Raw genomic sequence first — 27,530 nt, forward strand, 5'->3', positions numbered from 1 at the left:
TCATGCTTTGAGGTAAAAAAGTAACTTTAAGTAGGCCTTATCCAGCTGGACTAGTAACTTACTCCCTTGACTGTAGGGCCCCATCTGCTGTTGGCTGTCTAGGAACCAAACAGCTGGAGGCTCCATCCCTCCGTCAGTCTGTGGGTTTATACCTGATCTGATGATCAAAGTTACAACTCCCGCAATCTGTCAGCCAGACAGGTAGCTATCAACATTTTCCTGTTGAAGGTTACACAGAATAGTGTGACACACATAGACTGTATATATACACACAGTCTACGGTAACACACTGTAGGCTACTTATTCAACTGTACACAAATAGAGATGTGGGTTTTGGGAATCCAGAGCAGTGGAACAAAGAAGTTTGTGTCTTTTCAAATGCTTTGCTTATTGTTTTTAATGGTAAGGTTGTGGCATAAAAAAGTGAATACACCTCCAGCATAAACCAAAATGGCACTTTCAGAAAATCAATTGATACAGTTTTCTGGCATATTATCATATTTCCACACACAACATACCCCATATTCAAATCAATAAGCCCAAACTGGTGGGTGAACTGCGGTCTAGTCTTGAAAAGCTCAGTAAAGCCTACCCACACACACACCAGTCACTAACACATACAGAGACTCTTCTTTTGTGAGGGAGTCTGTGGCGCAGCTGAGTACACTGAGATCAGATGCATCTGTGAGCCTTTTTCCACAGCTGGGACTGTCGACCGCATGAAGCATGTGGCTTCTTCTGTTGACACCAGGCACGGCCGTGCAAGTCGATGGAAACTCGACTGTTGTTGTTCTTGTGCAGCACAGGCTGGGGAATTGAAACTACTCTCGACATTCAGAGGAGAAAGAAGCCTGTGTGTTTAGGAGTTCCTGTCCAAAAGGAAATGTTGATCATTTGAAGGACTGAGAGTCTTATTTTGAGGAAAAAATAATGACCAACACAATAATACATAGAGTTTTGGAAAACCAAGAAACATAAATACAAAGTTTTGATAGAATCCACCTTCATATTAGTTATTCTAATCCTCCCATATAGTCCTAAAATGTGGGGTTTTGGTTCATGGTGTTTATACCAGAACTTGCTTTAAGGTGTGTATTTGTAAGGTGTGTGTATTTTTGAATGTGCTTCGAGGCCTTAATTTTGTCAAAGGAAATATATTTCCAACCATTCTACAGAATAACTGACTTAGCATTGTCATCTTCATTATTGGAGGGGTAATTAGCTCCTCTTCATCAACACCCCTTCTATCTCCAGCTGTGTGATGTGTCAGACAGAACATTTTTTGCTGTTTTATTTTGTTATTATGCAAAGCCCTCTGAACTGCTTTTGTGTCATATGCCAATTTAAACATTTTAAATTGAATTAATGGAGTCAGCCTATTGTAGCTGGTAGTTCAGTAGGTATCATGTCACCAGTTTGTAATCCTACTTTTTTTCCTGCTGAACGCGAATATGTGGATATATTGATATTTATGCTCCCTAACATAACTGCAAAAGTAACCCTTGAGGTAAATAAGTACCCAAGGAATCATTGGTTAAAATAACTTAAAATATATAAATACTGTCCAATATTTATCTACGTGTCGCTTCCTAATTATGTTAGGAGTATTTCAGCTGTTTAGTGTTGCTCTCCCATAGAATTTGGTCAAAATGAAAGCAGCAGAGGCAGAGATATCCACACCTTTATACGACTGAACACTGAAACTGAAACACTGCATCCTACATTACCCATAATGCAGCCCAATAGCGTATCTTTGTTAGACCAATCACCCACTCTATGCCCTCAGTTTGTTACAGGAGCCTTCTGGTATAAACTTACAGTCTCCAAGCCTCCGAGCCCAGGCTGGGATAACTCGGATGACATCACTATGACATCAGCAGGGTTATTGTCTCAGACATGATAAAGCTTCTCCATTGGCTGAACACTTCCTGTCACTAGTAAACTGACCTTTATGGGTAAAAGTAGTGGACTTCCTCTTTAACAAACAAAATCACACACCTCGAGTATATCTCTATTTTTATTTGTGTATACACATACACATATAAAAAATAAGGACATATGTACAATGATAATAAATATCAACACGTTTGTACAAGTGAAATAAGTTACTTAACACAGTTTAAAAACAAACATAAAAGATCAATAACAGGCAAAATGGGACAAAATGACATTGGGATGATAATAGAATAATACAAATAATAATGGGAGAAAACAGCAGAACTTAAAGCCTTGTGTGAGAGAAAATATTTTGAGCTTGAGAACTGAAGAATGCACATAAAGTACATTACACATGCTTTTTTGTCAAGCTTTGGGCCGGTATTCCTTTATCTTTTTTGTTTTTTTAAGATGTTAAATTAAATAAAAAACCTAATTGTAAAATGGAAATATATTAAGACTTAACCAAGTACTAGTGTAAAAAGCTAATACGTTTTAGCTATCTGCTCCAGGGGGTGTAATAATATAAAGTGGGCACATTCTATCACTGATCTGCTTCAAATCAGCAGATAAATATTTGGTTTTCAGGGGCTGACAAATTAAATAAAGGTTAAAGTTTTGGTACATTACTCTGCCTTCCATAAGTGAGGGAATAAAGATTTGGGCCCAGCAGATTACTACTGACGTATAAACAGGAAGCGGACAGGAAGTCCATTAGCCTCAAGCTGTTTTGCTTGAGGGAAAATTTAACTGCAGATAAAACATACAGAAATGTTGCAGACATCAGCTCAGAGTAGCAAAGTGGACGGACTGCGAGACTTAAATATCGATCTGGAATCAAATAAAAATGAACTGAATTATTTCAACAAGAACAAAAACCAATTGCAGTCTACTTTGGCTTATCCAAAAGGTGAAGAGGCACAGAAAAAGTAAACATGTTGAAATGCAGCCACGAAGTCCTGTACAACCCTTGAACCAGAACACCAGACAAGTTCTCAAAGAAAGCATTATTGTTCCACACTATGAGGGTCTGTAAAAGTCCAAAAATGGCCGATCAAAATGATGCACTAGTACAAGGATGATCATATGGAAGATGTACGGATCACTTGCAGAGGATCATGCAACACTAGGATGGAGTGCTGATGGCTGAGTACCTCTTCAACCTTGGGATCATTTTGATATTCTACAGTACATCTCTCTCAGCGCACTGTACACAGGGGGGGCAAAACAAAGTATTTTTGTCCTCCCCTTGCTTCTTGCTGTGCTCCTCTGCTCCAGACAGACACGTCCATACAACAAACACCCCTGATGGACAAAGCACACAGAGAGGACAAACAATGTCAAGTTAGTAACAGCAAACATCGTGTGTGGCTGTATTTAAAGGACCAGAAAGTAGGTTCTATTTTTTTTAGGACATCATTACATCACCATGGAACACATCACATTCTGGACTGATTTGCCAGTTGGTGAATTACAGAATTCAGATGATACTCCATGCTAACATTTTATTATAGCAGACTGAGTCATTGAAGGCGACTAGAAAATAATATCCGAGGCTATGTGACATTTTGCAGCAATTGTGATAATAGCTAGTTATCTGTTGGTTTTGAGTAGGAGATTGGTATGACAAGGTCTGTATACTGTCTGAATCTTGCAAGTGTTATTAAAAAGACATTTCAGTCCGGCATAGGTCTTCCTAAGGTCAACTCATTTTGATCCGTTTCAGATTGAATCATTTTCTCATTTATGAAGTCTTCTAGTCGCAAGATTCTGGCTTCGGGCATTTCAGGTCCTTTTCTTATCTTTTGCCAGAAAAGTAGCTTTTTCTGATGCACCTGTCCCCTCAAGACTTTAATAAAAGTGTGCACAAGGACAGCTTTTGGTGAGAAGGAGACTGGTCAAATGGTGCAGAACATATAATGGAACAAGACTAGGCGTGCACAGCCATGCTGGCAGCTCTGTGAGGCTGCACTTGTGCACAGCAGGGCTTTGAGCTAAATGCTAACGTTGGCATTAGGATACTGCTTTGAGCTCCATTAATAAATGCAGTCGGATTTGAAATAGCTCTGGTAGCTAGCATATGGCATTTCATTTTGTGTAGGCAATTTACTGTTATAATACCAGTTCATTTGATAACAAAATCTTTTACCGTAGATAATGCTAGTCTCTACACAAGCGGTGTTACTTCGAAGCAACAGAGGCAGTGATCAACCAATCAAACTATTTGTATTTCTTCATTTTAATGAGGTTTGATATTTTGGGAAATACGCGCAGACTATTTGCTCTCTGAGAGAGTGTTGGATGAGTAAATTGATACCACATCTGCTTCATTTTGGAGCGTGAGCCGGGAGATGGTTAGCTTAGCGTAGCACAAAGACTTACACAAAGGGACAGCTAGCCTGGCAGCAAAAAAACCAAGTAGCCAGCATCTCCAAAGCTCACTAATAAACATGTTATATCTCCTTTGTTTATAGTTACAGTCTCGAAGATCTGTTTTGTTCTCTTTGGCAGTACCCATTGTGATAAGCAGTAAGCTTTTCTAAGAGGTGTGATCTTAAATCTCATTTTGCTAGACATCCAAACGGTGTCACCTGTGGGACTTTTACTTGCAACGCTAGCAGACAAAAACGAGGCAAAAACAGTACACCGCTTCACACACAAGTTGATTTAAGAGCGAGTCTGTTGCGCTGGCCCCGCCCACATGTCACTAACTGTGCTTGTAATGTCACATGGGAATGCCAGTACAGACATTTCAGTTTGTCATACTGCAAATGTAAGGGCTTATATCAGTGGGCCATAGGCTCGATCGCCGATAGATAGTACGGCGGAGTTTCCAGATACACCATGTTGTGGTGTGATGAGACAAAGGGAAAACTTAGCCAACATCAGCTCATGCATAGGACACGGGTCGGTTTCTAATAACCAAACCTCTTCATGTATAAATATGTATGTGTCTCTACAGATACAGGGAACCTAGGGAATGTTTTGTTTCAGGACAGTGTCCTAATGGAGGTCGGTGGAAACAGGGTAAATAGGCCTGACACACTGTAGCCTACTTCCTAGGGAGAGTGATAGGCTCAATGAATTTGGGTTAAGCATCTAGGATTACGGCGCCCGCAATATCTTTGTTTACATTGAAGGCTCAGCTAAACTTGCCTTTGAGCATTTGAGCTCTACATAGTTCTCACAAAAAAGTCTCAGAGGTTAATTTAGTAATGAAATAGCAGACAGACAATGTATAAAGTTCCCAGGTGTTGCAGTGCTTTGCACACCAACACCCCTAGCGTTGAATTTCTGATTGGGCGTGCCAGCTGTCAATGTGGGATTCATCTTCTAATCTAACTTTCAGCAAGAATATAAATAAGCATATTTCCTAAAATGTTGATTGTTTCTTTTAGTAATAAGTTGAGCAAAGGGGCAGCCAGATAAATAAACAGAAACATTCGTAACACTTCACCGAGCTGAATTGGAAATCGTTAAAGGTTAGGACTTTGCTTCAATCTGTTTGCATGAATTAAATGAAATGGAACAATACCTTTCACTAGTTTATGGCTGCTTTCTGCCCGGAGCCAGCAGTTTGTCAGCACGGCAGAAATCTGTCTGTCCATTCTTCCATTAACACTGTGTGTGAGTGTGTGTTCTTTTTGTGTTGGTGGGTTTTACAGTGCTCTTCCTCTGTACAAGTCCACAGTAGCCCCGGGTCAGTCTCTGGGCATCGGTAAAGAAGGAGGGGTTTCTGGGGTTTTAATGGACGCGTCACAAACACACTGTGGTCCAGGATGGTTGGCATTCAGAGGACTGTGGGTGTGTGAGTGTGTGTGTATGTATGTGTGTGTGGGAGGGGTAGTTTCCTTCTTGGCACCCTCACCATACACATACGATATAAAGCACTTATTGAGACATCCACAGCGGTCACAACAGTGAGGGTTCAACTACATTCTCCATGCCTAATGTCTTCATGTCAGCTTCAATTTGGAATTAAGTGTGCAGTTATTGTTCGGCTGCTAAGAGCTGAATGCAAATGGCCTTTTCTTTCTGCAGAGATGAATAAACATCCAAAAGGGCTCAGCCAAAACACATATCTGTCACACACTTTGACTCTAATAAATGTCGCGTGGAGTGCACTTGTAGTATATTGGACTTGAAGGTGCGTTTGGATGCAAGCGCTCGCCCTCGCATTGTCATTCACAGAAGGCAGCCATTAGTCACTTGATAACCGTTTTGAACACTGCTGCAGTCGGTAAGACGTAGAAAAAGAACGAGAAATGCCTTAATTCAAACCAACCATCAAAACAGATGAAAGTAGAAGGGATCAAGGACGTCCTCCAGGGGTAAATACAATGAAAAAAAATACAAATTGAGCAGAGAAAGTCTTGAGAGGTTGTCCTTCATTCAAAAAAAACCTTGCGTCTTTTACTCCAAATCACTTCATTTTTCTATTTAATTTCCTCTCTCTTTGTCTCTCGCTCTCTCTCCCGTCCTCTCTGTCCCTCGCAGAGCTCCTGCTACGGGGATGTGATTGTCGTCTTGCTTCGAGATTAATTAGTCTCTTCATACCGCTCTCATACTCTTGGCTCACAAATACAAAAAAGGGAAGACACGCTTCCAGTTTTTAAGTGCAATAAGCTGAAAAAAGTCCCAAAAGAAACAGAAGGACAGCAGTTCAGTTCAACATTTCCAGTTGGCTGCACTTGCCGTTTGTCAACTGGTTTCAGCTCAGGGGGGTTAAAACCCTCTTGGTCCACCCAACGTAAAAGAAATGTGCCCTTCAGAAAACACGTAACGCCATTTGTTTGATTTCCATGCTTGAGGTGTTCTCCCCTGCGTTCAGCCTTTTTAAATACACAATTTACATGACTGGCGATTGCACAGTAGAAGCAGAAAAAGCCATGGCCATGACTGCATGTTGCCCAGAACATAATTATTATAGGAGTGCATGTTGGCGAACAAAGTGTATGAGTGTGTATATTTAACATGCTGTGGGCTGTAAATGTCAACAGTGAGCCAAACAGGCATTGGCAGAGCGAGAGAGAGTATGGGGGAATTGACAGCGTGTCACCGAAAGAGAGAGAGAGAGAGCAGGCATCCTCAAAAGGAGGGAGGTAGGTCGGTTGTTTTGTTTTTCCAACTCAGGGAATGGAGACGGAGGAGGACAGGCCTAGACCGATGACTCCTCAGGGTTGGCGTCGGGCAGCACGCTTCTCTGCTGCAGCGTGCGTCTCAGCTCTTCCTTGAAGGGGCTGGAGTAGTCGTTCCCGCCCATGCCCAGGCCTCCCAGCCCGCCGCCCCCAGCGCCAGCCCCGCTAGCCCTCTCCTCCCCTGCTGTGCTCAGGTTGAGGCGGATGTAGCCGTTGCTACCGGAGCCTCGAATGTTGGTGAGGCTGAGACGGCTGGGGGAGTGGATGGGCTGCCCAGGAATGGCGCTGGGCGACGCCGTGCTGCTGACGCTGCTGGGCCCCAGGGCGTGGCCGGGAACGATCTTCAGCGAGCCGTCCGAGTAGTAGTAGTTGGCGCCCGTCTCCCAGAAGCGGTCCTCGTCGCTGGGCATCTTGCTGGGCACAAAGGTGGGCGGCTCCTTGGGCAGGGTGATGGGGTAGACCAGGGTGCTCTCCAGAGGCTTCATGTCGGCTCCCTTTCCCAGGGCCAGCTTTAGCCTCCTGCGCAAGTAAAGAGCAGCCACAAGGAGCAGCAGGCACGCCGCTCCCAGGGTGATGACCAGCACCCAGAAGAGCCCCATGCTGCTGTCTGGAGCCCGGGCCTCCATGAAGACTGGAGCGCTGGCTACCACGGCCACCTGGTAGCGCTCTGTCTGAAACTTCACCCCCTGCTCCTCAGAGTAGCAGATGTAGCGGCCCGCTTGCATCTGGCCCGCTTCGGGGATGACGAGTGCTTTGAGGGTGCGGTCGAAGTGTGGCCCTCCTGCTTCGGGGTCACCCAGCTGGAGCTCACGTTCGTTGAAAACCCAGCAGGGCTGAGCCAGGTTGGAGACCAGCTGGCAAGGCAGCACCATGTCAGACCCCACCACCACTGTCACGTTCCTCAGACGGGAGTGCTCTGCAGAGGAAAAGGAGGAGAGTTGGAGGAAGGAGCGGTGGTTAAGTGTCACCCATAATAATTCCAATTTATATTCTACGGCAGCCGGCTCTCTTCTGCTTGATTCAATTTATTCAGCTCACTCCAAATGTATTCACTTGGTCCAAGTCCATTCCCTTTCCTTGCTACTGACTTGCTCCCGCACTGACAGTCCATTCCCACAAGAGGCCACAACTGAGGTGTGGCTCCATACTCACCAGGGCTGGGGATGGAGACAGGCTTATCAAACTTGGCTTTCCCCCGGCTGAACCTTTCCAGCATGAGGTCCTGTGACAGGGATGAAGTAGACCTGTAGAGGAAAGGGCACAGCAAAAGATTAATAATGGTCACACCGAGTACTACAGATAACTCTGCATCCAGCATGTGTACGTGCAATCTGTTAACACTCAAATTAATATATATTTGCAATTTGCAACATATGCAATTGGCAGCTTCTTTTAAGATATCAATACCAAGCCTACACTGTAACAAATTTCTGTAATTTCTACAGCTAAATTTTACAGTAACTTCTTGTTTTGTCATTTTACAATGTTTAGCTGTATATTGCAATGCATTATGGGTGAAAACACTATTACAGTAGTTGACAGCTTTTTTCCATAAGAAATTACAGGCATACTTGCGCTTGACTGTAAATGATGCAGTACAGGTACAGTTATTTACTGTTGAATGCGTTGCACGAGGCAGTTGCTTTACACAAGACCATTTGATGGCGGATGCAGAGGAGCCACATTGCCACTCCACTCAGCCACAATACGTAAGTAGGCCTATACTATTATGAATAGCCTACATAATTACATTGTGGTTTAACTTGTTAATGCTTGTTGAAATAACCTAAGTTGACCGTGTTTCAGTTTAGTGCAGGCCCTACAATAATGTTCTTATAGCTAGCTAACATTAGCTGGAGACTTTTCAGAAGGAATTTTGAACAAGCAATCCAAGGCGAAGCAGTTTAATGCTAAGGTTAAGGAAAGTATAGTGGGTGTAATGTTAGCGTTAACGGTTAACCCTTTTTATATTTATTTTATCTAACTAAGCGTAGTAGTCTGTGTTGTAACGTCAATGTTAACGTCACGCAGGCATGCAGCAGAAGTAGCTAACGCTACAGGACGGCCAGGCGCCCCGGAGTCGGGTCGTTGGTAAGTAACGTTAGCCTAACGTCACAGTGTTTATTTAGCTATATTTGACTGTCTGACTGTACATTTCTTCACCGTTATAGCTAACACTAGCTAACTGAAGTCAACTTTAGTGGAAAAAAAAGCTAGCTAGCTTAACCGTATGCATTAGCCACATCGCCTCATATCAGGCTGCAGACGGCCCATTAACGTTGATACAAAGACCGTAGTTAGAAAAAATTGCCTTATTGAAGCGAAAGCCCATCATTAATATATTGTTCGATTTAACAGGTAATGTATAAATTATAATAACGTTTGACTTTGCACGACCCTGAAATAGACCTTTAATTTCGGTTGATATTTAACTTTAACAACTCTTCTATGAACTAAGTTAGAGTCCGACATTAGGATGGCCCCGTTTAAAACATTCGTCATATTGTTAATGATAGCTGGGTGAAAAAAGGCTCGGCTATTTTTAAGGGGACCCTTGACCTCTTAACTAAAGAAATTCGAATGAAAACGGGATGTGAGGCACCCATGAGTCTTCCCTTAACAGACCTGGCCACTTTTGGATAATCCCAGATGCAGTTTATTTCATGCAGTGCACACGTTATTTTCACCTGTAATAAAAGGGTGTATTTAAATATTTCAGCAGAGTGGGGTCCCCAAACAGCCTTGGGGGTGCATGAATTTAGTCTAACTAGAAAACTGAGACTGTTGTGGACTCTTAAATGTGTGATGAATTCTTAAATCTTGTCAAACGTTTTTGGCAACAATGAAATAATTCATTTTCTATAGTGTATCTCAAGTCTTGGTGGCTCAATGTGGTATTTTGGTGGTAACTTGACAATTTTTTTCATCAATTCTTGAGTGGTCAATAATGGCTAAATTTAACATCAAATCTGTGTAAGAAATTATATCAACCCAAACATAGCTGTAACAATTTATTATTTAGAAGAAAAACGGCCATGGCAATATATGATGGCCATGTGGGTGTATAAGGGCTTATACACTCTCAATAGGCGCCTAACACACTGTTTATTACAGATGTTATAATGTTATATTCCAACATAACGCGTGTTTTTCAACTTTTGTATTGTTTAGCCTAGCCACAGGGAGGAGAAACATCCTGAACAGAGCGCCATCGCTGCACAGTGATCAACATACATGGCTGAAGAATCTTTTCAGGTAAAAACATTAATGCGAATATGCCTGAATGTGTAATATTGTTCTGTGGCATTTCTAAATGTGACAGTTTGGGTGTTGGTAGTGAAGCACTAGTCTTCAGGGTTGTTTATATAATTAATGGCACATAAATGGTTAGTTAATTAAAGCTGTGTGGTTTCTGTTTGGTGTTCTTTGTTTTTTATGTTTAGGTGAATTTCTCACAGCAACCGTTTGGATGCTGAGCATCGGGGGTCAGGTGGTTGGGCCTCCACATCCCAACTTCGTGGCTGGGATGGCAGCTTGTTTTCGAGCTACTACATCTTTAATCTGGTGTTACCGGAGCAAGCATCTTGTACACTAAATTCATTCAAAGGTAACTATGTGCTTGTAGAATTAGTAGTAGAATGCAGTTGATCATTATTTTGTAGAGTTAGTTATTATGAGTAACAGAGATTTTATTTTGCTTTAAGTGTACTTACAGTAAATCCCTTAATTAAATGATTTTTGAGTTTATAAAAAGGGTAAGTTAGCAGTTATTTACCTAAATGCTTTAAATCATTGCAGAACCAATTCATTTTATACTAATTACATTCATTCGAGAGCTGTTAAACTGTTTTGTTGTTTTTCAAACATTGACAATAAAGACCTATTGATTATACATTTGAAAAGTAGTTCTGCATTGAGGTAAACTGGGGAATTTAGGCGAATAAACTATAAACTTGTTCTTTTTTATCTGTTGCATTCACAAGAAATCCTAGATGAAAGTTAATTTTACAGTTACGCATACTTTTCTATGCCCACCCTACCCGACCTTCCCCACTCTGGCTCAAAGCAAACATACAAAAAAGGATCTTTATGCATACACACCCGCATGCATATACACATATACACACCCACATACAGATTTGCACAGCCGGATGTATTTTGCATCTTGTAGAGCAGTTAAGGCACTTTTTCATGAAGTTTATTTGCATGTGATTTTGTGATTTCAGATGCTTCATCGTACTGAACCCTTCAAGTGGAACCAAGACAACAAAAGTGTTGAGCCAAAAACATGAGAACATACAGGAGAAAGAGAGGAACTGCATGAACCCTTGCGTCTCCTCTCTACTCAACGGGAGGTAGGGGGAGAGGTAGACGTCAACAAATGACAAAAAGTAACACAGATGGTTCCTCGAAATGCTCTCCAAGAATCAGTTCACTAATTAAACACGGAGCACACCGAACAGACTTGAGTCACCGACCTCGCCGGACTGTCCGACGGTCGATTATCGGGTTGGTTGTATCATGGTCATGATGAGCTCTTAAGAAAAATAGAAGTTTCCTTCTGAAAACATACAGTATTGTTACACTGTGTTGCATTTTAATAATAAAATGTCATGATGTTGCATCTCTGACTCTGGTTTTATTTTACAGTTGAAGAGAATCTAATGCAATGGTTTTGAATTAAAAGCAAGCTTGGTCTTATTTAAAACACTTTACAATAGGCATCAGCAAAGCTGCGAATGTAAAAAACTAAATTAACTGTATATTTTTTTACAACAACGTATTGTATTGTGAAATATTTACATCTTTTTGCTGGATACTTGAGTTGCCAGCAAAAAGCTGTAAATATTTCACAATACAATATGTTGTTGTAAAAAACAATTTACAACAACATATTGTATTGTGAAGTATTTACAGCTATTACCTGGCAACTCGAGTTGCCAGGTAATAGCTGTAATTTGAATAGAATACAAGATAATGTTGTAAACTAAATTACAATAAAATATTGTTTTCCTTTAAAAAAAACAAAACATTGCTGTAATTTATGTACAACAAAAACCTGTAAAAGAATACTGTCTTATACTGTAATTATTTTTACAGTTATTAACAGTAACTAACAGTAATTTTACAAGATTTTGCTGGCAACTTTTTTGCCAGGTGTTTACTGTAAAATCTACAGTCAAATTCGTTACAGTGTATATTATTTATAGCAGGGGTCTTCAGCATTTTTTGTTAAGCCCTTATGCAACCCCTTAACTGAAAGAGAGACGGAGTAGGGACCCACTACTACATATATTGTATAAAATGAACTTGTATATTAAATTGGACCTACAAAAACACATAGGGCGGTCTAAAGGCTTTCTACATACCTTTTTGGGGCATAGAGTACTAAGTTTAAAGTATGAATAAGTAGGTGCTTATTATAGGTACTGGTCTCACCCGCGGTGCAGGTCGATGCGAACACAGGCCCGCCCCTCGCTGTCCCAGGCGCAGTAGGGGTCGCGGGCGAGCAGACAGTCTGGCTGGGACTGATAGCGGCTGCAGTTGGCCAGGGGCAGCTGGAGAACCTCCGAACGAGAACCGATGTACAAGTACTTCTACAGAGAGAAGAAGAAGGAGAAGAAGGTGAGAGGAAGACAAAGAACAGATCCAGCCATGACGGAGAGACACAAAACAGAGAGGGAGAAGAAAAACACAAGAAAGATAAACAGAGAGAGGGAGAGGGAGTGTCAGGGGTTATAGGAGATAATGGGATAATCACTCTCAATTACAATAACATTCACCACCCTGACCCTCTTCCAATCCAATCTGGATTGCGGTCTTTTAGAGAAAAAAAAGAAGCTGTTATAAAATGTCTGTTCGTGGCTAAGCCAGCATTAATGAGATAAGCAGTGGGCGTCAGGGCAGGGGACGCCCCGCCAGAACGTCATCGATCGGCGGTCATGCCGCTGTAGAGCCACGGGGACACGGCCGGTGACAGGACGGGGACATCAAGAAAACAACAGGGGCAGAGGTTCAATTCCCCTCAGAGGTGAAGGATTGTGATTACTGTTATTGTGTTATTGAGAGGGCTTTGGATTCATGAAGCGCCACTTGATCTGAAAAAGGGCAGAAATAAAGAAATCTGCTGACTGCCTCGCTGTTGTCAGTGGATCTATGATTGCAAGTGTCTGCTGGCAAAAAGGGTATTAACAGATCAGCAGAAGACCAAGTCACACTGTTATTATCGAATACCAATGAAAAAGTGATGCAACAGCAAAACAAGCTAATAGAGCCCCAAAACTATACTTTTCGAGGGATATGATCAGAGGAAAAACAGAACCATGCTAGTTGTTCCAAAACAACAAAACAACTTTGAGTAACTTTTCCCCCTGAGAGACCATTAAGATTTCTTATTTCTCAAAAAGACAGAAAACAATACATCTAGGAGTCGATGGTGGTGCTCTAATGATCAAAAAAAGAAAGAAAGAAGAATCCCTTTTTCTTCTGTTGGTGATATTGAATCTGTTCTTTTAACATGTTCTTAATAAAAATGTATCCAGAGATGAATCAACTGAAATGCCAACACAAAACTTGCATGCATTTTAATATATATGGGATGTTTAATATATAACATAATAATACGACATTTGAAATATTGTCATTTTTCATACAATAGTCTTCAATGACCAGTAACAGCAAATGAGACTAACTGTGAAAAGAACGTCATTTTGCAATTTTATTTTCGCAATTTTTGTTTTATAGATTCAATTTTTCCCAGTGCCTGTGAAGTGTTGCTACCTTCGTATAATACATATATTCATGAAGAGATGGTAGATTGTCTTTAGCTTGACTTTATTCCAACATGTCATAACTTAACACACGTGAATCTTCCTGTATTGCCGTGTGTATACGTAGGTACTGATGTATGCTCAATTAGGGCTGGTCAATATGGAGAAAATCCAATATCACGGTATCTAAATACCAAATACCTCGATATTGATACGGAAACAATATTGTGGTGTTGACTATTGGTGCTTTCACAAAATATGTACACAAAGAGATTTTTGATAATTGATCATCAGTAATGGGGATATAATGGCTAAATAGGTAAAGGCCAATAATAGAAGAGTTACAATTTTCAGGAAATGACATCACTTTACTGTATTGCAGCCTTTAAAACCAGGTAAAGACAACCCTTAAGCCATATTACAATATTAAGATTTCCAAAATCAAAGACAATATCTAGTCTCATATCACGATATTGATATAATATCGATATATTGCCCAGCGCTATACTCAGCCACAGATCGTAACAGGTTTACGTGACAGTCCCAGAATGATCTGCGGCAGGTAGATGGCGCTACACGGCAACAGTCACACATTCTGACTGGTCACCCATTTCTTTGTAACACCGGTACGCCTGTGTCAGTGTCCAGCCTTTTGAGCCACGAAAAAGGATGCAGGAGATTTCTTTATATAATTGTTTTATAAATTGTAAATTGTATAATTGTATTTTAAAGTTATTGTACAAGGTATCTGCTGTAGTCATGGCTGACACTGGGGCAGGACCATCACAGAAAAGAAGGAAATTAAACAAAAGCAACTAAAAGCTAAAAGTGAAAGTGACAGACACTGGGCAGTAACGCGGGTCAGTCTCGGTTGGTCTTTAATTTTAATTAAATTAAATTTATACTCTTTATTGATCACCATATGGGGAAATAACAATTTACACTCTATTATTATTACACACTACACACAGGCCTGAAATACACACACAATTACGGGATTGTAGATGATTCAACCCCCCCCCCCCGAATGGGCTCTCATGTATGTAATATGACTATTTCATTCATAACATCCCTTTATAATGCGCGATGTGGTTGTACGTCAGTAGCCAACATTAAATGACGTCTCCCTCCCATTTAGCACGGAGGTTTTATGTGTTTTACGTCTTTGAGTGACTATTTTCCCTTCCCTTGTCCCCCTGTACTTGTGTAAAGTGTCTGTGTTTTCTATGAAATGCCCTATATAAATCTAAGTTATTACGTTGGTTCTACAACAATCTCTTAATGCTTTGGCTCGTGACACGGTGACAGTGATTCCTGGTTTAGCTCACGATACATCCAAAGTAGGCTAAGTTATTACATTACATGTCAGTTAGCTGACGCTTTTATAATTGTATATATCTATATACATATATATACATACACATGTATGTCAGAGGTCTGGAGAGACTAGGAGTTAAGTGTCTTGCTCAGCGACACATTGATTGATGCATCGTAGTGGGAATCAAACCCAGGTCTCCCACACCAAAAGCATGCATCATATCCACTGCTCCATCACCACCACCATGATGCATCTGTAACGTATTCTCTTATTGCAAATGAATAATTTCCTGTCTGAGCAAAACATTCATCGAGACTACATGACCTCCTGGTAACTAACTCAGTGTTGTCCCTACCTTGGAGTGTGAGATGGTCAGGCTGTCCACTGGCTGGGCGGTCTCAAACAGCTGGATCTCCTCTATGACGTGGGCCTCGGAGCCCAGGACCACCACCCGCTGCAGCCAGCCCTCCGCTGCAGCACACAGGAGAGGGAGAGAGGATTCAGCTCACTTCACGTTTATTGAGTCTAACTTTCAATTCAAATAGACTTACTTCATCTTCTCAGGGCAATTTTTCATGGCATGCATAAAAACATGTATTTTTATACAAGATAGCTTGAGGACCCAGCTGAGTCTCGACACAAAATAACCAATGAACGCACAGCTTTGACAGCAGGATGGCTCATTTAAATATCTTTGATATGATATTAAAATATATTCGCATGCACACCTGTGACTGCACACTAGTTCATTTGAATAATAAATATGGGATTTCATAAATTCATTTATACACCTGTGACTGTATACCAGTCAATTTAAATATGAACGCTTAGCAAACAAACACTTGTGAATAATGCAGAGTAATTTACTCAAATATTAATGATGCACTCCACAAACGCACATCTGTGATTGCACAGACATTCATTAACATATTAATGGTGACATATTATACAATTCAAACACAATCCTTTGATATCATAACAATTGAATTAAATATTGAAACAAGCTGAAAATCATCAGATTCCCGTAATGGTGTGAAGAGGTCTGCTGGGAAAAAGGGGAATTATAAGACAAGAAGAAAGTGCTCTCGTCAGAAAAAGGTACGCTTGTGGACACATGCGTGATCACACATGTACATAGCTACAGTGTCATCAAATTGTCTGCAACTTTCATCAACTTCAATTTGTGGAACTTTAACGCCAGCTGCCCTGAAATGTCATGCTCTTCAGCAACTAGGATAGACAGAAAATAAAAGAGGAGAACAACTACCAGATCCCTGAGTCCAGCTCAGCAAGAAACTATCTAAAAGTACATTTTAAAGAGCCGAGATGTTGTTACAGTGAGACCTTGGGCAGAGGTAATTTTTACAGACATTTGGAGACGGGGTGTGTGGGGAGCTGATGCTGGGGGAGGAGGAAGAGAAGATACTGCGCTGCTTTCATGTAGGGCACTGGGAACAAGTTTACATCCCTGTGATGAAAGACGTTTCTGGCGCAGCTGGTGGGGTGACCTTGATGTGTGTGTGTGTGTGTGTGTGTGTGTGTATGTGTGTGTGTGCGTGTGTATGGATGGAATTGTGTTCTGTGCTGACATGTGCTTTCTTGTGTGGCCCTCTCGATTAGGAGACTGTCACAGATGATATGAAAAGCTAACCCCCGATAGCCACCGGGAAGCTTGAAGGAAATACATGTACACACTGGGGCTGCACAATATAAGGAAAATATATGCCATAACCAAGGTTGCAAAATGAATTTTTTTTCCACAAGCCCAATGGCTAGTGAATGTTTTTCACCATCCACCCAATCCAATGGTTTAACATTACCTTTTTGGCTGGTGAATGAAGGAAATCTGCTACCCATTTGCATATTTTACCACCATGTGGCTGGTGCTAACTTTGAGCCCCGGCAATAACGTTGTTATTGCGATAACAATTTACTTGAAAATAATCAGAACAAATTAGTAAAATTCTGTATTCTGTAAAATACAACACATTGCTGGTTGAACTTGAAAAAAATGATCATTTCCTACTGTCTTCCATTGCACAAACTGAACAATGCATGGAATATAAAAGGCACCACTAAAAAGAATGACAGTTACAATATGAAGGGCAGTTTTCTGCTGATACTTTCACAATGTGTCGCACCATTTTGCGATGTGTTCTTTGCACCTGCTGATGTTGCGATGACAATTCTAAAAAAATATATACGCACACACGCGCACACACGCACACACACACACAACACACACACACAACATACACACCAACACACACGGACATAGCTAGCAGCAGGCATATCATCACACTCGCCTCTCGTGGTGCCAGGGACCAGTGTCGGCTATAATCCCTCAATCCTGCAGCCTGGTTTTTCTTCAGTCTTGACAAGCACTCCGATTCTCCTTTTTCACATCAGCTGTCGCTATGCTGCAGCTAATAGCTAATCAAGCCCACAGCCCAATTGGCACTACGAGCGCACGTCTGCCAAGGGCCCTGTTGAGTTTGTGCTGTGAAGCACGACAAGCGGGGATGACTGCACTTGGCTCAGGAAGTGTGAAGCGTGTGTATCTCTGTGTGTTTGTGTATGTCAATTTGGGAGCGTGTTACCCCATGTGTGTGTGTATGTGTGTGTGTGTGTGTGTGTGTGTGTGTGTGTGTGTGTGTGTATGTGTGTGTGTGTCTGGGGTTGGCCTCCTCGCGTGCCAGCAAGAGAAGCCCTGAGTCCGCTGTTGTCCTGTCAGTTGCTACTGTCACTCCGCCGCTGCAGTGATCGGAATGGTAAGTAGCTGAGTCTCTCTCCATTCATGAGATGCATTCAAATTCACATTCCCTGGAATGCACTGTCAGGTCAGTATTATTCAAGCTTAAGGCTGTGTGAGGGCCGGCTGATTTCAGATCTGTGCCAAAACAGGACACCTGCATATGGGCCTGATGGCTACTGACTGGAGATATTAATTAAGTCGCCCGTACGTGTCCGTAGATGCATCCTTTGATGCATGAAGATGGATCTCAACATGCAAATCAAGTGTTTAATTGAAACCAGCTGAAGTCTGGCCAGATGGCATGTTTTTGTGCCACCGTACCTGTCTGCTGCCACGGCCTGTAAGCTCTCATCTCTTCAACAAATACTCACACACACACACACACACACACACACACACACACACACACACACACACACACACACACACACACACACACACACATACGCACGCAAGGTTTTCACAGAATATTCAACCATTTTTGTCCACTATTAGCTCATCTGTAGTTTTAACATTGTGCTCTAATGAAGTACTGGCAATTATTAAGATATGCATGTAAGTACATGTGTGGGTACACAAGTGGTAGATGTTCTGTGTGACTTACTGTAAGACATTGCAATGCAAGGCGGTGAGGCAGTGGACATGTAGCGGACATTTTTCTTGAACGGTAACCAGGAGTGCAAAATGAGGATGGTAAATGAGGACTGCAGCGACGGCGAGTAACTGTCTGTTTATCAGGGACACACAGATGTGGGATCTTTTCTATTCATTATGGCATTTTATTGAGGTGAGTGAGCCATGTTTTGAGTGTCTGTTTGCACTGTTTATAGCCTATTTTCTGTTTACACATGCCATCTGAGAAAAACGTTTTAATAATCAGTGTCACCCAGCCAGTGTGGTGTTCTCTTGCATTGGGCTGTAGGAGGCTGTTGTTGATTTGTTTCAAAAATATGGAGATGCTACTAGAAAAGGCTAAACTTTCTATAGAAAATGTAAGGGTGCTCACTTATATTAAAAACTGCAAAACACTGTAAACAGGTTAAACTATCTTATATGTAACTCTGAAATCGTTGCTTTTCCTAAGGCTATTCCAGCTGAATTAACCCAGCGTGTTCTCATGAACGGGTCTTTAATATATAGCACCAAATTCTGGGCACTCTAGAAAGGCATTTTCCATGGGCCCCTCCCCGCATCCACAGCTATTCATTCTAGCATCTTTTTGGGTCCTGGGTACTCAGTCCTATTTCCCCCCCCAGTCCGACACCCCTTCCGAGACCATTGAGCTTTGAGCCGAATGCAGGGCAACAGACGCGGCCTTTGTTTCGGCGGGCATTGTGGTTAATGCGGCGACGGCAGTTAAATTTAGGCACCAAAACAACTAGTTAAATTAAGGAAAAAGATTGTGGTCTGGATTAAAACACTCTCAAGGAACATGCATTTGCCCCCCCGGGAAGCAAACTCGGCTCCCTGGCTTGACTGGCTGTTTTATGACCCGGCCCTCCACCCTGACCTTCTCCCTACCCAGACCACAGCGTCCTTATACCGCGGCCGTCACTGTGGTGCATACAGCAACAAAAAAACGTGAAATTCTTGCGACTTTCAGTGCTTAACGTTTCGTGGCTATAAGTACGTGTGGTTCATGACAGCCTGAACAACCAGTGGGCCCTATTTTTTACCTGTGCCGATGAAGAGCATGTTGTACGCCCGCTGGTCCAGGGAGCTAACCCGGTCCACCGCCAGCCGTGTGAAGTTGACACCCTTGGAGAGCAGCAGGGGGCGAGCCAGAGCTTTGTCCTCCATCAGTGGGTGCTTCTTGGCAAAGTTGAGTGTGGCATCAGGCAGCTGCAGAGAACTGTTGTAGCCATTCTCCCTGTCTGAGTTAGTTATACACTGCAGCACAGACAGAGGATGGAGACACGGGGGAGGGAAATGGAGCAAGTAAAGAATGGAGGAAAGGACGAAGGGAAGAGTGACAGGGCCAAGAAGGAGAAAGAGGTAGAGGAGGAAAACTTGTTAGCTACAGCTGGCACAAGTTGGCATGACTAGTTGGCTTTGAGATGACTCCCTCCCTCCCTCCCTCCCTCCCTCCCTCCCTCCCTCCCTCCCTCCCTCCCTCCCTCCCTCCCTTCCTTTCTCCTCTTCTCCATCTTTCTTTCAATCTGGCTTTAACCTCCGCCTGCAAAACACAGCTTCCTCTGCTTCCCTTCCTTTCTTTCTGGATAATTAGTTCTTAGCTTTCTTTTCATGCCAGCTCTTGCTCTTTTCCACCTCTATCGCTACAGTACCCCACACCACCCATTTCAAATTCCCTCCCTCCCTCTCTCATTAACCCTCCTCTGCCCATTTATCTCTCCTTTTGTGGTGCAATAGGTGAGAAAAAAAACAGGGGCACCACCCCCCACATTTTAGAACAATACTCTCTTTTCTTGCTTCCTAAAGTTGCCTGGAAACATCAGCATTTACCAACCATCATACATCACGCTGTATGTGCTAGCTCTCAGTTTCTCACCGATCCAGGCCGCGGGACGGGGACAGCACCGGTGTAGCGCCCCCACCTTTGAGATGCCTCCCTGTACTCTTTGTAGGATCCTTCAAACACCTTCTTCACGTCGCTGATCTGGTACTGGCACACGGCCGACACGTCTACGTCGCCCCTGCAACATGGCGGCAAGGCGGGGAATTAGTGATGTGTGGCAGTAAAAACTGAGAGACGGATTACCTGTCATCCACCTGTGGAAGATATGACTTTTCAGTAGCAGTAAGGCCAGACTAACATGTGGGAATGGGAGATATACTAAACAGAATGGTATATGGGAAGATTTAGGGATGTAAAGATGCATCTCTCCTGCACAATCTTTTTTTAACTTTCTGTTTATTTTCTTGTTGTGTTCCTGTTGCCTTGATTTTATTGTGAAAATAAATACATTAAAAAAATCAATTCACAGTGCAGTAAATATTAAAGTAAATATATAAAACCCATCAGCCAATACTGTCCCTCTGTGACATGAAATGATTAGACGTGTTGACACATCTCCACTCTCTCAGAACCAAACTGATGCACAAACTGATGCACATGTAATACACTTCCTTGATAGAAATCAATCCGAATCAGTTTGTGAAATGCATTTCAATTAACGGTAAGGTCGGGGGTGTAGAATCGTAATTTTTTTTTGCCCAACCCAATTTTAGACCCCAAGTGGGACTGAAATGATGTGCTGATGCATGACTCAGGCACATTAAGTCCTACTTGTACTCCACATCTCACATATACAGATGATTACTAGGGGATGAGAGAAAATAAATCGATACAGCATAGTATAAGGAAAATATTTTCCGTGGCAACACTGTATCGATACACGGACGCCAGGTATCAATCTATGACAGTATTATATATGTGTTGGTCAGTTTGTCTGCTTGACAATCCCAATTTGGAGAAATAAAATGGAGTGAGATGAACAAACAGAGGCAAAATAACACCCCAAATCCCAGAAAAGGGATTTTTTCATAATATGGGCACTTTTATCTAAATCAAATTTTATCCCAAAAACTTTTTATTTTGGGCCATAAAAAAATATGAAGTTGGAAAAAGGCGATAAATTGCAATATATCGCAGAATATGACATCGTATTGTGAAGATATCATATCGTGAGGCCTCTGGTGATTCCCACCCCTGATGATTTCCATGCTCATTCACCGAAATGACACATCTTTTTATTATTATTTAGCTTTCAAACTAAGTTACTGACATAATTATACAAAAAACAAATAGTTATAAATAAGTCACTATGGCTGTAAAACGGTATTCATATGATGTAATGTGTGCTGTAAGGGAAGCCTATTCCCGTCTGGAACAGTACAGTACTGTGCAGCAGTGCCACGGCTTTTACAAAGTGAATGTCAAAACCGTAGGACAGCACTGATGTTTTAGCAAGTTAAAAAGATGGCCTATTCAGTCAGATTATGGCTTGAACTCTGAGTCATCATTTACATAATGTCCAATTATCTTAATGTTATCTCTATCAAAGCCGCGGGGCTTTGAGGAATCCCCAGCGAGTCACACAGAGAAAAAGGATTAGGCGTTTTTTTTTCTTTTCTCAGAAGCAGAAGGAACTCAAAAAACAAAGCTTGAAGTTCACAGCTGGTTCACTTTGCGATATGATATCTCATTGAGGAACACAAAAGAGTCACATCAAAGGACATTACCCAGAGACGGAGAAAGTCTCCAACTTCCCTCCCAAAGAGAACCTCCTGCCCTCGCTCCTATTGCTTTGTTGATAAGTAACTCATTGACACATTACAGTTCTATTATGTCCAACAAATGCCTTCTTTACTCCACTAATAACACGACACTATTGCCAAAACCCGTCTAATCACCAGATAGGTTTTCTCTTCAGAACAAAAATGCCAGAAAAGTTGATTTGATCCTAAAATAATCTTTTATCAAGCTATAAACCAAGGGCCGAGAACAGTGGACATCAACAACAGAGGCTGTTTTCCCTGAGTAGTCCCACAAATGTTCATAGATGAAATATACTGTTAAGATAAGCTATGGTATGATGCATTTATTTTAGATTTTAATTGTTTTTTTTTTGATAATCGAGGGTTGGGTTCGTGTTAAAACATTGGGGTTAGGGTTAGGGTTAACTCTTATCGAAACTAAGACATTATTGTCAAAACCTAATCACGAGATGACTGTAGTTTAATTATCACTTAAAATAACTTGAAACAAGTTTTCTCTTCAGAACAAAAAAATGCCAGAAAAGTTCGGTATATCTGATACAGACATCTGATTGACTTCAGACATCGTACACAAACTGAGAGGTATAAGAAGTGATGAGTCACATAAATAATGGGATTCAATGACCAATGCAGTCTATTGATGTTTATGATGGAATGATGGAGCATCTAATTAAATCAGCCTGATTCTGTTTAGCAAATAGGCTCACCATGATCTGAAACAACAATTAATATCCATGTGACATTAATAAAAACCAATAAAATATATTCAAGCACACTTGACTTGTATCCACTCAAAATAACTCACATTACTCTCAGTTAAAAGCCTATTACATTATAAGACCAATTACACAGTAAATACCTAATCACATAAAGTACATAATTAGAGCCGTCACATCAGAGGCTGACCCACGGTTTTAATGAAAAGGGTCTGACATGTTGGGTGTAGTACTGTAGGGTCTTGCCCTGACAGTGGTTGGCACAGTTAGTACATACCTCACATTTATCTGAGGACGACACTGAAATTGAGCCGTGTCTACAGTCGGTTACACGTGTCAGACAGGGCTCGCTCTGACTCACCACTGGGCGTGGAAGATGCCAAAGAAGCTGGTGCCCCGCCAGTCCTGGCCCGGCAGCGTGAAGACGGCCCTCAGGTTGTTGAAGGAGACATGGCGCTCAGGTAGAGAGCACTCCAGCCGGGCTTTCTGGAAAGTGGTCCACTTCTTCTGCAGGGTCCTGGTACCACCCAGATCCCCCTGAGAGAAGACATACCAGGTGTCATCCATAGGTGATATGGGTCCATTACATATAAATTAGTTTGGATTATTTAAAAGGTTCAATGAAATGGTGCTCTCTGGATGCTTTAATATAGACCTTAGTGGTCCCATAACACTGTATCTGAAGTCTCTTTTATATAGACCTTAGTGGTCCCTAATACTGTATCTGAGGTCTCTTTATATAGGCCTTAGTGGTCCCCTAATACTGTATCTGAAGTCTCTTTTATATAGACCTTAGTGGTCCCCTAATACTGTATCTGAAGTCTCTTTATATAGACCTTAGTGGTCCCATAATACTGTATCTGAAGTCTCTTTATATAGGCCTTAGTGGTCCCCTAATACTGTCTCTGAAGTCTCTTTTATATAGACCTTAGTTGTCCCCTAATACTGTCTGAAGTCTCTTTTATATAGACCTTAGTGGGTCCCCTAATACTGTATCTGATCTCTTTTATATAGACCTTAGTTGTTCCCTAATACTGTCTCTGAAGTCTCTTTTTAGACCTTAGTGGTCCCCTAATACTGTATCTGAAGTCTCTTTTATATAACCTTAGTGGTCCCTAATACTGTATCTGAAGTCTCTTTTTTATAACCTTATGGTCCCCCAATACTGTATCTGAAGTCTCTTTATATAGTCCTTAGTGGCCCCTAATACTGTATCTGAAATCTCTTTTATATAGACTTAGTGGTCCCTAATACTGTATCTGAAGTCTCTTTTATATAGACCTTATGGCCCTAATACTGTATCTGAGGTCTCTTTATATAGACCTTAGTGGTCCCTAATACTGTATCTGAAGTCTCTTTTATATAGACCTTAGTGTCCCTAATACTGATCTGAAGTCTCTTTTATATAGACCTTAGTGGTCCCCTAATACTGTATCTGAAGTCTCTTTATTAGACCTTAGTGGTCCCTAATACTGGATCTGAAGTCTCTTTCCCAAAACTCAGCCTTGGTGCAGAATTACAGCAACTAGAGCCAGTGTCTCTTCCCATGATCCTCAGTGATTGCAGAAGCCGTAATAAGGAATATAAAACACAAAGAATGCTCATAACACATCCATGAGATTCAGACGTTGTGCTGCGGCTGCAACAGCAATGTCAGCGGGATGAGCTGAATTATCTGTTGCTCTGGTACACACCATGTGTGAGCATCTGTTTCTAATTTCATTCAAAGAGCTTTATTGTTCATCGCAGCGCAGACATTAAAGGACACTTGCCATAAAACAGTGCATATATTGTACACTTAACGGCACACATCTCCGACGACTGTTACCAATCTGTCTCTATTGTGCTCAGTTTAAAGGTTACTGGCGTGATGTGTCTGCATGAGTAACTGTAGCATGACACTAAAACCCTGTGCTGCATCAACTAAAAGGTCACTGAAGTCATACAAAATAGAAAGAGCTGCTATCTAAAGTCTCAGAGATGGATCTTCTCACAACTAGAAGCCCACTCTGATGCCTGGCCATAATCCATGTGGTTTATCAAACCTAGTCGGTTATCCTAATGAGGCTGTTAATTAAGCACAGGAATGCATTGATTACCAAATAGCTCGTATTTAATTGTGTATTTAATTGTCCTCACGTACTGTAACACAATGTTAGCAGACTGGTGTGTAGCTGACATTTATTGGTGGGGCAAATGAAAGCACAGGACAGCTATTTCCTGTGTGCAGCTTTTTCCTTGTGCTTTATTCTGATAATGATATTAACTCTGTATTTTAACCCTGTGAGAACGAAAGACGCAGCCGGACATCCAAAAGATGTTTGACAAAACTCAACCACTCAAAAAGCAATATTACAAAATCTTACTTCAGATGTATTTACTATTTTAATCATATATAACCTAAGACTTTGGTAAACACAGTTTGTATAACACATTATGGCTCTATCTTGGAGCAGATGCCCGATGCAAATGTCTTTGCTACTTTAAGACCGCCCCGCGCCCACGTTGTTTACGTAGAAAATGCACCTGCACCCATCTTTGCGCCCATGGGTGTGCTGGTCTTACAGGGAGGTGTGTTCAGGTGCATTCTGGGTGTATTGCTATCTTGAGGCTCGCCATTGACAAACAAAAACCTGGTCTAAAGTCAATAACTCAGCATTTCATAGTAATTTTAAAGCATTAGTAAAATGTGTCTAGACTCATGAACAGCGCACACACACTATGCTTGTTACACACACAAGGAAGGGCAGCAGCACACACACATGCAAAAGGTTACATATAAAAATATTGTGGTTCCAATCCGTTCCAATCATATACGCCAAGGTATACACGCGCCTGGCCGGTAAAGGGAATGGGAGAGGACCTCTGATTGGTTGATTGCATGTTTTTCCCAGAACACACCTCTGATGAATGAAGACACTAAGTAGAAACCTTTTGAACCATGTGCCCGGCGCAGACCCTTTTTTCCGCCATCAAACTAGCAAAAGTGGATTTGGACACGCCTTAAACACAGCTGCACCGGGTGCTTTATGCCTTTTGCTCAGATCATTAAAATAGGGTCCTATAAATCAAGGTTTGTTTTCAAAAGAGATTTAAATGCACAGAAACAGCTGCTGAAACAGCTGGAGAAAACATCTGATAAAGGCCAAGCCTGCATGAAACTATTTATAAAGTAAAAACTTGTCAAATGTCCCTGTGCATTCTTAAATGGCACATGCAGATTTATGACTGTTTGAATTAGTTCGTGCTTTTCCCTCGGCTTCATCGTCATTAAATGTGACACACCACACGCAGAGTGAGAAGAAGAAGAAGAAGATTCCTGATTGAATGTGTTCCGTTGGTGTGTTACCTTGCAGACCCGGGCCACTCTGGCCACAGTGAGCTCCGTGTCACAGTCCAGCTCCAGCGCTCGCTCACTGAAGAAGAAGTAGATCTTGTCGTCGTCCCCCTCTTTAGTGCCGCTGCTCTCCCTCACAAGGGCAGAACCCACAAAGTCTGGCTCTGCGCACACACAAACGCATGCACGTACCCATGCACACACACAACACACACACACACACACAACACACACACACACACACACACACAACACACACACACAACACACACACACACACACACACACAACACAACACACACACACCACACACACAGAGAAGAGTGATATCAGGAAGACATACATCACAACTGAATTAATTGACAGTCTCACTCTGGAGGTGCATTTGAACTGAATAACACACATGCACACGCACACACACACACACACACACACACACACACACACACACACACACACATACAACACCTCCATCTCATTCCCTGCCGCACCTTCTCACCTCTCTATCTATTTTCTATCATCACTCTCTCCTTCCCCTAATCTCTCCTCCAGTCATTCCTCGCTCCCCTTTAGCGGCCCATTTTGTGTTTCTCACTTCCTCCTGTCCATTCCGTCCTGCTCAGATTCTCTCTATAATATATATCCAGCCCTCAATAGGTTTTGAATTATATGTTTTTTTTACAGTTAAAGGCAGATATACATTTTTTTGGACTCCACTACTGCTTTAAATTCAATAATTTTAATGCAAAAGTTTTGGGGTTTTGTTTTTTTCAGTATTACAAGTTACAATGTTTTCCCGGACAAACTATTTTAGTATAAAAGCCATTGAAGCAGTATTTAAGCCATCATGAGGCACTACAACTCTCCACTGAAACTCAGGCTAATTAAATGCTTTTAGGCCAGTTAGAAGCTGCTTGAACTAAGGCGAGGCTAGCTTCATTAGTCTAGGTCTAGTTTTTAATAAAAGCTCTGTATCAGCATGTTTAATAAACGGACACACACCTCAGCCTCATCTGTATGTTCCTCAATCCTCCCCCTCCATTCTCTATTCCCCTCACCTTCTCCCTCTATCTTCTCATCGCCAATCCTAATGTCTGTCCTTTCATCAGCCATTTTTCCTGCTGTGACTTCATCTTCTTCTCTCCCCTTCATTTCTCTCCAAGTAGCTCACTCCTTTCCCCACCTCGTCCCCCTGAAAGATAACGATCCAAGTCCTGCAATTCATTTCCTGCAACTCATTTCTTTATTCTCTAGTTCTTGTGCATGCGCCTCTTACTTTTTTAATGAAACTCAGTTAAAAAGAAGTCGGCGTCATCAAGCCG

At 41.8% G+C, this 27,530-nt stretch overlaps 1 protein-coding gene across 1 annotated transcript in view; it reads right to left on the reverse strand.

The window, feature by feature from the left end:
- Window positions 1–2,349: 2,349 nt before the first annotated feature.
- sema4c (sema domain, immunoglobulin domain (Ig), transmembrane domain (TM) and short cytoplasmic domain, (semaphorin) 4C) overlaps window positions 2,350–27,530 on the reverse strand; it is a 30,613-nt gene continuing 5,432 nt past the window's right edge. The window contains 9 exon segments of the mRNA XM_032515942.1: window positions 2,350–3,240; window positions 5,471–7,989; window positions 8,226–8,317; window positions 12,513–12,670; window positions 15,517–15,632; window positions 19,593–19,806; window positions 20,426–20,570; window positions 23,233–23,408; window positions 26,221–26,372. Coding sequence (XP_032371833.1) covers window positions 7,094–7,989; window positions 8,226–8,317; window positions 12,513–12,670; window positions 15,517–15,632; window positions 19,593–19,806; window positions 20,426–20,570; window positions 23,233–23,408; window positions 26,221–26,372 — 1,949 coding nt within the window. The 3' untranslated portion in view covers window positions 2,350–3,240; window positions 5,471–7,093.

This window comes from Etheostoma spectabile, chromosome 5, assembly GCF_008692095.1.
Source record: "Etheostoma spectabile isolate EspeVRDwgs_2016 chromosome 5, UIUC_Espe_1.0, whole genome shotgun sequence".
Classification (NCBI taxonomy): Eukaryota; Metazoa; Chordata; class Actinopteri; order Perciformes; family Percidae; genus Etheostoma; species Etheostoma spectabile.